This window comes from Phascolarctos cinereus, unplaced genomic scaffold, assembly GCF_003287225.1.
Source record: "Phascolarctos cinereus isolate Bilbo 61053 unplaced genomic scaffold, phaCin_HiC Scaffold_2;HRSCAF=192, whole genome shotgun sequence".
Taxonomy (NCBI): Eukaryota; Metazoa; Chordata; class Mammalia; order Diprotodontia; family Phascolarctidae; genus Phascolarctos; species Phascolarctos cinereus.
Genome location: NW_027555625.1, coordinates 382453611 through 382463891, shown reverse-complemented (window position 1 = coordinate 382463891; position 10281 = coordinate 382453611). Strand labels below are relative to the sequence as shown.

At 46.5% G+C, this 10281-nt stretch overlaps 1 protein-coding gene across 1 annotated transcript in view; it reads right to left on the bottom strand.

The window, feature by feature from the left end:
- Nucleotides 1–2332: 2332 nt before the first annotated feature.
- SLC6A7 (solute carrier family 6 member 7) overlaps nucleotides 2333–10281 on the bottom strand; it is a 30973-nt gene continuing 23024 nt past the window's right edge. The window contains 1 exon segment of the mRNA XM_020964315.2: nucleotides 2333–6877. Within this exon segment, the coding sequence (XP_020819974.2) occupies nucleotides 6671–6877 (207 nt within the window). The 3' untranslated portion in view covers nucleotides 2333–6670.

The following is a 10281-nucleotide window of genomic DNA, read 5'->3' as shown; positions in this document are numbered from 1 at the left end:
GGGGAGTAGTGCAGTCCTCAGGGTAGGCCCTGACTGAGACAGGGCCAGCTCAGATCTCCTCTCTTCCTGTCTTCAAGACAGCCCTTGGGTTGCTGCTTGATCAGAGCAGATGAGAAAAGATCTCCTTATGTCTGGTGAGACTCAGTGGCCCTGAGCAAGTAGCTGTCAGGGGAATGACACTAGAGTGGGAAGGCTGGCCCTTGTACTGGATCTCTTGGAAGGGCTGAAGATGCCCTACCATGGATGGTCTGGATGATTCTCACACCTATGCCACCGAGAGCATAGGATGTTAGACCTAAATCTGTTAGATCTGTGGCTAGATCAGGAATTTGAGGGCTTGGGTTTGGGATACTTTTTCCTAAAAAAGGGCTATATTGTCCCCACTGAAATCAGTGGGATGATGAGAGAAGACCATGACATTACCTTTAATTAGGAAGCTCAGAACATATTATATAGGCTTCTGATTTGTTTACACATCTCCCCTTCCTATCATCACCATTTTGTCTTCCAAGATCCTCACAGGGGAGGAAGGCATAACAGCAATCCCATTTTACAGATTGCAAAGAGGTTAAGTGATTAAACTAGATTCACCCAGCACAATCAATGTTGGATTCAGGACCAGTACCTAATTCTTTACCTACCTGTGTATTGGACTCAAATTATTTTTAAAAGTGAAAAAAAAAATTCAGAAAACCTGCCATCTCATTTCCATACTGCTACTAATAAAAGTCGCAGCATTTGAGCAGCTCTCTAGGGCTTGAGGTTGTCCTTTGTAGCATGACGGGGTTAGGCTAGGTGACTGAGGTACTTCTAGCTCTGACAGCCTATGACTGGCACTTAGACTTACTAGGGCAGTTAGCAATCGAAACCCCCACAAGCAAAGGGGACGTGGGTAGCTCTAGGGGCAGGACAGAAGGTTTAAGGAGCAAGGGCTGAAATGGAAGAAAGACTGTTTGATGAGGCCCACTGGAGAGAAGAAGGGCCTGGGACATCAGCCATCAACAATCATCTAGGGTCCAAGGAAACAGGAAGTCTTGCGGACAGTGAAAGATTCCAGGGGTAGGGGGTGGGCAGAGGTGGAAAATGAAGGCCAATTTGTCCTCTGGCGCTGCAGCTTCCCAGAGTGACGACGTCTGTCTTCAGGACCTTTGGCCTGCAAGGGAAAATATGCCACAAAGACGCAAAACTTTCCATGACCCACTGACAAAAATATGAGACTGACTGCCCCGGCAGCTGAAGAAGCATTCTCTGCAGACTGACACAGCTCTGAGTCCGGTGGGACGAAAGGTCACCTGCAAACCCCAAGAGTCCGAGTCTGCTTTTTAACCCTTTCTCTGGCTGTCGCCTTTCCCACAGAGTCACCGGCTTGAAATAGCACACGATCTGGAGGAAAGCTGGAGGCAGGATCCTCACTCATGGGCGCTATCGAAAGAAGTGAAGCCAGCAAGAAGGGAATGGGAGTGTTTGGACCTTTGAGCAGGAAGAGGGATTTAGACATCACGGTTCCCTTTCCCCTTCCCCTTAATAAAAACTGGCTAATCTGATTTAACTGGACTCAGACTGACTTCAGACATGCCATGCCCCAGCCCAGTCAGGGACGATGTTGAGTTGTTCAGTTGTTTTTCAGTCATGACTGTCTATTTGTGACCCCATTTGGGGTTTTCTTGGCAAAGATTCTGGAGTGGTTTGCCATTTCCTTCTCCAGCTCATTTTACAGATGGGGAAACTGAGGCAAGCATTATTAGATGGCATGCCCAGGGTCATACATCTAGTGAGTGTCTGAGGCCAGATTTGAACTCAGGGAGATGAGTCTTCCTGACCCCAGGCCTGGTGTTCTATCCATTGAGTCACCTACCTGCCCCTTGGGATATTAGGGACACCAGAAGCCCTCTGAAGTGGAATTCTGTCTATCTGAGAAGGTATCTTTATTGACCTATGCCCATGACATTGGCCAAGGGCATCAGATGAGATTTCTGTTTATCACTATAATGGAAATAGCTCTTCTTGTAGCATAAGAGAAAGAGAACTGGCTTTAAAGGAAAGATACCTGATTTCTGGTCCCAGATCTACCACTAACTTGCTGTGCATCTTTGAGCAATTCACTTGCATTTTCTGAGCTTTCATTTCCTCATTTGTCAAATGAGTAGAATAGACCAGATGGTCTCTAAGATGTCTTAGGCTAGCTCTGACATTCTCTCTTCTGAAGCCTCTTCCATTTCTCACCTCTATGGTCCTATGTCCTTACTACCCTCTCTGGCCTCTCCTGAGAGCCACGTTAGAAAAGGGTTAGGAAAGGTTATCCTAGAAATCAGGCACACAAGGGAAAGATGTCTGGAAGGTTACTCACTGAGTGTTTATTAACACTGAAGTAACAGAACACTGACAGTCAAGAGAACAGAACACATCAGGAGAAGGGATATGATTCACAGAAGACCATTGCACTGTTCAACTACACCTTAAGAGAGAGTGCCCTGCACCCCTTATATAATACTATTTGCAGAAGACAAGCTGCCTCACAGATATGTGCATCCTCCTACCAGGTCCCAACAGTTCAAGGGGCACAGATACCACCTGGATAGATCCCCCTCCCTAGATAGAATGAGAAATGCCCAAGGTACTGGGATAAGAACACTGGGTTCTGCATTCCTTCTCTCTGCTTATTTCTCAATATTTCTACCTCAAGGAGATTGGTTCCCTGCCCACTAGGGTGGGCAGAGGCCCTGAGCCAGGCAAAGTCTCTGCTAGGATGCCCTTTGGTAGGCAGGGGAGCATCTCCCATGGGTGCCCTGGGTGGGACTTGTAGTTCTTCCTTTAAGGTTATTCTCATCCATGTTGCTGACTTGGGCAACCACCCTCCCCCCACCAAGCAGGGACAACTTTCTGGTCAGGGAGTTCCTATCTGGTTTCTGGGCCTTTTTGGCCACAGAGATGAGGAAGGAGGGGCAGACCCTTAGCATCATTGACTGCATGGTTGCTTGGGGCCTGGGGCAGGGTAAGTAGTATATAGAAGAGAGGCCCAGGATTGAACTGCTGTTGTGGGGAACTGGATGTCATCTGAGCTGGCCCAACTCTGGAAACATTTATTAAGTACCAACTATGTACAGTGTTCTGTACTAGGTGCTGAGTGGGATACAAGAAAACATGGCCCCCATCCTTGTAGAACTTACAGTCCAGCAGAAGGATATAAGTCATGCTCAAAGAACTATACTGTTACTCCAAAATGCTGAGATTTCCTTAATATTGGTCCTCTATACATCAACACATCACAGACCCTCTATGCCTTGTCAGGCAAGCGATGAGCCTTTAATAGTTAGCTGGGCTGGTCCTCAGATGAGAGACACAAGTCTGGCATGGGGCCAGACAAATAGTTATGTAAAGTACTACCGAAGTGCACCAGAAAAATACACAGTGCTATGTGAGGGGCCAGGAAGAGAAATGAGGGCATTAGAGAAGACTTCTTGGAGGAGGAGACTTTATGAGTGATTAGAAATTCAACAGACGGGTCTTCTACACCCAGCTTTCAGGCCTCTGGACAGTGTTTTTAGACCCACAGCTTCATCCTGCTCCAGGGAAAAGGCCCATTTGCCATCTGTGAGGAAAGGCGTGGGGACAGGAAAGTACAGGGTGTTTGGAGAATGGTGAACAGCCCAATATGAGAAGGCTGGAAAGGCGCAGTAAGTATGGTGCATCAGGCTCTGGGTGAGGGAAGTTGTCTAGAAGGTCAGGCAAAGGAGTTGGAATTCCATGCTGCTGTTGAGTCATTTCAGTCATATTTGATTCTTCAGGACCCCATTTGGGATTTTCTTGGCATCGCTACCAGCGTGGTTTGCCATTTCCTTCTCCAGCTCATTTTACAGATGAGAAAACTGAGGTAATCAGAGTTAAGTGACTCGCCCAGGGTCACACAGCTAGTAAGTGTCTGAGGCCAGATTTGAACTCAGGTCATCCTGACTCCAGGCCCAGTGCCCTGTCCACTGTACCACCTAACTGTCCCCAGTTAGAATTCTACTGAGTAGAACTTTTGAGCAGAGAGGTGACATAACTTGTAAAGATGCCCAAAACATCTGGCAGGGGTGTGAAGGAGGGGCTGGGAGGACACAGTGGAAGTGAGAAGAAGCTATTGCAGCAGTCCAGTGGGTGGAAAAGAGGGCCTGTATCATGATGGTGGGAGTGGAAGAGGAAAGAGGGGACTGAGGCAAAAGATACTGCAGAGGTAGAATTGAAAAGGACTTTGTAAAACTTTGGGGAATGCGGTGGGAGAAGGAAGAGGGAAAAATAACCCTGAGGTTAAGGGACATGGGAGAAAAGGACTCAACCAAGGCAAGGCAAACTCCTATCTCTTCTTCCCCCATCTCCACAGTGACTCATGGATAGCTGCCTGCTCAAAGCAGAAGAGGACGATTCTTCTCGTGTCCAGTGAACTTAGTGACCGAAATAATGAAGTAGGAGGAAAAGAAGTCTGGTTGGGGTGTAGGTGTGGGGAGGGTAAGGACGTAGAAGTCCAAGTTTGTCCAAGTTGAATCTGAAGTGCCGCTGGGACATGGAGATAGATTCTACGAATCTAGATAGAAGAGGTGGGTCTGAAGCACAGAGTGGGAGGCAGGGCAGGGGATGTAGACTCTCAGGTCCTAGGTGTAGAGGTGACCACTGAAGCCACAGGAGGGATGAGATCAGCAAAGGAGAAGCATATGGAGAGAAGAGAAGAGAGGGCTAAGGAGAGAACCTTGTGGACCACCCATCTTTAGGACCTTAGGAAGAGGGCAGTACTCCATAGAGACAAAAGCGGGAGAGAGAGGTAGCAGAGCCAGGATAATACAGTGTCCTGGGAAGTAAAAGAGGAGGGATCATCTAGGTGGGAGAGAGGAGTTAAGTGCCACACCCTTTTGGGAGGTCATAGACAAGGAGGAATGAAAAAGGCCATTTGATTCAGCGACAGGGGGTCACTGACACAAGCCAGATTGCAGAGGGTAGAGAAAAGAGTGGGTGGTTAGGAATGGGAGCCATGCATGTGGCTTCAATAAATTTGGCAGGGAAGGGAAGGGGAGAGAAGGAACCATAGTCAGAAGGGGTGGAAGGGTTATGAGACTCTGAGTTTTGGGGAGCTTGGAGAATGTTTGTAGGGTCTTGGAAAGAGGCCAATGAAAGATTGAAGATGCCTGAAGAACAATGGGTGATTGCTAAGGAGGGGCCTGGAAGAAGCAGGAGGAGAAGGCCATAGGATTAGCATCCCTAGGAAATAAGGGATACTTCTTTCTTTGTGGTGAGAAGGGAGGACAGGGAACTCAGAAGGAGAGCTCCTGTCAGATGGCCTCAATCTTCTCAGGGAAGTAGGAGCCTAAATCATCTGCTCTAAGTGTGGGAGGGGGAAGGGGAGTTGGAAGAGAAGAGAAGGTCTGCAACTGTTGCTGTGCGGATCAATAATGAGCCCCCTGTTGTCTCCTTGACAACTTAGGTGTGAAGCCACCTATGGGCCTTTCACATCAGACTCCTCTGGTCTGGATCCCGGGCAGTATCACTGCTGGGGACCCCTCCTGCCATAGTGTCTTCTCTGATTCTGTTTGTCCTTTCCCTTCTTCTCTCTGCTGGCATTTGGCTTCCTCCATCCAATTCAGCTTATACATGGGGACTTTCAACTTCCCAAACCCTGCTCCCCACAACACCTTCAATGGCTCCCTACTGCCTGCTCTTAGCATTTCAGGTTCTTTCCCATTTGCTCACACCCCTCTGTCCTCCATTTCAGTTCATCTCCCCCTTCTCTGTTCTAGCCAGGTCAATTTCATCCCTATCCTAAACTTCAGCTCAGGCTGTTTCTTCTTCTAGCAGATGCTGCCAGTCCTGATTCGAATCCCACTTATCCTTCTGGGTCTATCTCAATCCCTGCATCCTCCAGGAAGTTCCCCTAAACCCTTCAGATTCATCGCCATCTCTCCTACCTCTGAATTCCTATTGCACTGACTATAGAAATCTGGCATATGTTTGCGTCTGCTTGCCGCCTTATTTCTGCAGTTTTACTGTAAGCTCTTGGGGACAGGGACCAGGTCTTGTACTCTCCTTTGTTCCTCACAGTCTAGCACAAGGCTGGGCCTACAGGAAATGTTCAGTGAATGGAACAGCTGGGGCCCAGTCCACTGGGAAACAAACAAGATCCCCTTAGATCCTTTAGTCTCAGGCCCTGAAAAGATCTAGGCGGATGACCCAAGTTGCCAGCAGGTCAGTGGCTGTGCTAAACCCCTGCTCCAAACATCTTCGTGGACTCCCCTGCCCTGCCCCCCAGGTCACAATGGAGAGATTCCCCACTGTGGCATGAGTTTGGTGCAGTTTTCTGGGCCACAGGATAGGTATGCAAGGAGAGTCCAGGTGAGGAAATGGGAGGAGTCAGGAATGATTGTTTTGATGGTGACCCGGCCCTAAAGGAGATGGGTGAACAGTGAGGACGGAAAATAATTCCAGCAGGACAGGGCCTGATTTCTGACTGCACCTGACAGAAAAGATCACCTCATCCTGCCCCATTAACTCCCAGGGACCTATAGGAACACACCCTCAAACAGCCTCTAGGCCCTGGGAGAGAAGTTTCAGACTCACAGTATTACCCTGCTCAAGGGGGAGGGCCCGTGGGGCCCATAGTACTGCCTTCAACAATCCTCTGTCCCAGGGGCCCTGCTCCCCATCCTCACATCATGGACTCCTCTTCTTCAATCTCCCGGTCCACCTCAATGGCTGTGTTCTCGAAGCTGGTGATGCCACCATATTTCCTCATGTGGACCATCAGAGGTTTGGGGGACTGGCTACCCGCCAGGGTAGCCACATACATGCCTGTCCTGTTCTCCTCCAGAGAAGGACCCCAGTCCATGGCTGGACGGCTGGCTTGCTGGATCCTCTGGGAATAGAGGAAGAAGAAGAGGGGTCATTTGATTTCTTCCTCAACTATCCAGAGATGGAGGGAGGGGAGATACCTTCTCTCTCCTGAGCCATCCGGGTTCTACCCCAAGATAATAATCCCTAGGATGGAATCCAGGGGCTCAGGCATCTCTTCCTTTGGCCCCTGCTTGGGAAACTGATGTAAATATGGGTCCCACCTCCAACCAAGGCAGCCTTTGACAATGACTGACAACCCTTCACTCACATCCCTCCTCCCACAAGCCAAGGCTGAGAACCTTTCCTACCCTCATAGGCTTTTCCTTCTTAAGAGATCTAGGGGTGCCTAACGGGACTCAGTCCGGGCCTCACTCTCCTTTCTAGTCTCCATTTACATCCTCCTTGCCAAGGACTGCTATATGTGATTCATGAGCCAAGCAGGAGGAATCCCTCATGGTGCTCACTCCTTTGAAGAACCCTGACCATGAAGAATGAGACAGATTGTTTTGAACATGGTCCATGTGAGAATTTGTTTTGCTTGAGTAAGCATGTTTATTACAAGGGTTTAATTTTTTTCTTTTCTTTTTTTTTCCCAATGGGGGATAGATGGGAGGGAGAGAAAATGAATTTTTGTTCATCGAAAACAATAAAATTAAATTTAAAAAAGTACCCTCACCCTCAGAGTCAAAGAATAATAATAGCTAGCATTTATATGCCACTTTAAAGTTTGCAAAGCACCTTACAAATGTTCAAAGCACAACAACTCTGTGAGGTAGGTGCTATTATTAGCCCCATTTTACAGATGAGGAAACTGAGGCTGACTGAGGTTAAATGACTTTCCTGGGTCACACAGCTTGAGGCAGGATTTGAACTCTGGTCTTCTGGCTTCAGGCCCAGCATTTCAATCATATTGTGCCACCTAGCTGCCTTACTGGAGATCAAAGGGCCCTTAGATCATTTAGTTTCAAACCTTTATTTTGTAGATGATGCAGACCTAGGGAAGGGTGCCTTTCCTGTTTGACTTGGCCAAAGCAATGCAGCTAATGCCAGAGACACACTTTGAACCCAGGTCTCTTGAACCAAACCTTGGACTAAGGTAGCTGTTGACCTGAAAGCTTAGTCATTTGCTGACCCCACAACTTTTAGTGGACGGGGTTGGGCCGTTTGGATAGATTCCAGACAATGGACTAACTTACGAGCCTGGAAGACAATGTATTACAGTGGAGAGAATGCTGAATTTGGAGTCAGAGGACTTGGGTTCAAATTAAGGTACAGCTGTGACATAAGTGACTTTGACTAAGTCATTTTATTTCTCCAGGGCTCAGCTTCCTCAACTGTAAGATTGAGGATTGAATTAGGCGATCTTGAAGGTCCCTTCCATTTCTTTCTTTTTTTTTTTTTTTGGTGAGGCAATTGGGGTTAAGTGACTTGCCCAAGGTCACGGAGCTAGTTAGTGTCAAGTGTCTGAGGCTGGATTTGAACTCAGGTCCTCCTGACTCCAAGGCCAGAGCTTTATCCACTGCACCACCTAGCTGCCCCTAGTCCCTTCCATTTCTAAATCTATAATCGTATGACTAGCATGGCCCAGACACTAGAGAGTCGGGCTTCTTCACATAAGGTTCCTTCCCTTGGTCTAATCATCATCCTGTCCCTACTAAGACAAACTGGGCACCAGAACGCCTCGGGGGCTTTTGGCCAGCAAAGCCACCCTCATAGCTCAAGAAAGTATGGGCTAGCCTAGAAGCCTTACCCCAAGACTCCCTAACCCTGTTCTTTGAATGTAGTGAGTAGACACCATCTGGCAAGCAGATCAACCATGCCACTAGCTATATGACCTTAAACAAGTCATTTGAAGGGCAGCTAGGTGGCACAGTGGATAGAGCACAGGCCCTGAAGTCAGGAGGACCTGAGTTCAAATCTGGCCTTGGACCAACCACCTGACACTTACTAGCTGTGTGACCCTGGGCAAGTCACTTAACCCCAATTGCCTAAAAATAAATTTTAAAAAATTAAAAAAAACAAGTAATTTGATTCTTTAGGCCTTGTTCATCTGTAACTTGAAGGAGTCAGAGCAAAGTTCCTTTCATTTCCAAAGTTCTGGGATTCCAAAACTTGGCTGGGAAAGTGAATGGGTCTTGGCTAGAGCTCTCACCAGTAATGCTGGCAGAATCAGCATGTACCCACCAGAGGGCACCCTGAACACACAAAGCTCACCCCTAGGAGAGGTCGTGGAAGCAGGGAGCAGAAAAGAACTTTGGTATTTTTTCTTTTTAACAGATTTTACAGATTACTCATTTTACAGATGAGGAAACTGAGGTGTAGAGCAGACAAAAAAGCAAGATCACAAAGTGAATTATTAGCAGAGCCTGCACTTCGGACTCCTAGATCAAGGAGGCTAGCACCCTTTCTTGATATGCAATGGTCTTATTACAGGCTAGTGAGGAGAAGGGTAAAAGTTGAAGAAGTGGAAAGAGCAATGGAAGTCCAGTATTTCACAAATCCAAGAACAGACCCCACTGGGGGAAGGACTCCCTCTTCAACAAAAGCGATGAGAAAACTAGAAAGAAGTTTGACAGAAAATGGGCTCAGACCAGCACCTAATACTCTATACCACCACGAGCTCAGTGGATATGTGACCTAAGTATAAAAGAATATGTTATAGGTGGTCCCTATCAAATGTATGGTCAAGAAAGAATTGTCAAACGATCAATTGTCAAACCGAGGCTCAGAGAGTTTAAATGATACAGGTGAGCATAAAAGATAAAAGAGAATTTTGATGACACAAAATTAAAAAGCTTTTTTTTTATGAACAAAGTCAATCCACAGAGAATAGGAAGAAAGACAGATAAAAATCTTTGAACCAAATATCTCTGATAAAAGTCCATTGTGCAAGATATACAGGAACAAATATGACCAGGAATCATTCTCTAATAGGTAAGTAGTTAAGGGATAAATAATAAAAACACATCCATAGATTTAGAAGAAATAGTCCAGAGGTCTAATGACTTGTCCAGGGACACCTAGGCAGTAAACATCATCTGTGGAATTTTCAAGCCTGGTATTCTGTTGACAGGGCCAAGTGTCCCAGAGGATATGCAAATGGTTATAACACACATTTTTTAAAGTTCGAAATTACTAATAATAAGAGAAATGGAAATTTTAAAAATTCTGAGGTTTCACGCCACATTCATTAAATTGGCAAAGATGATAAAAATGTAAGTAGTTAATTTTGGAAGTGTTGGAGAAAGACAATAATAGGAATCATATAGTGCTTTAAAATTTGAGAAGCACTTTATATATATCATCTCATTTGATCCACAAACCTGAGAAGTAAATGGTATTATTATCTCCATTTTACAGATAAGAAAACTGAGGTCAAGAGAAGTTAAGAGACTTGCCTTGAGTAACATAGCTAGTAAATGACTG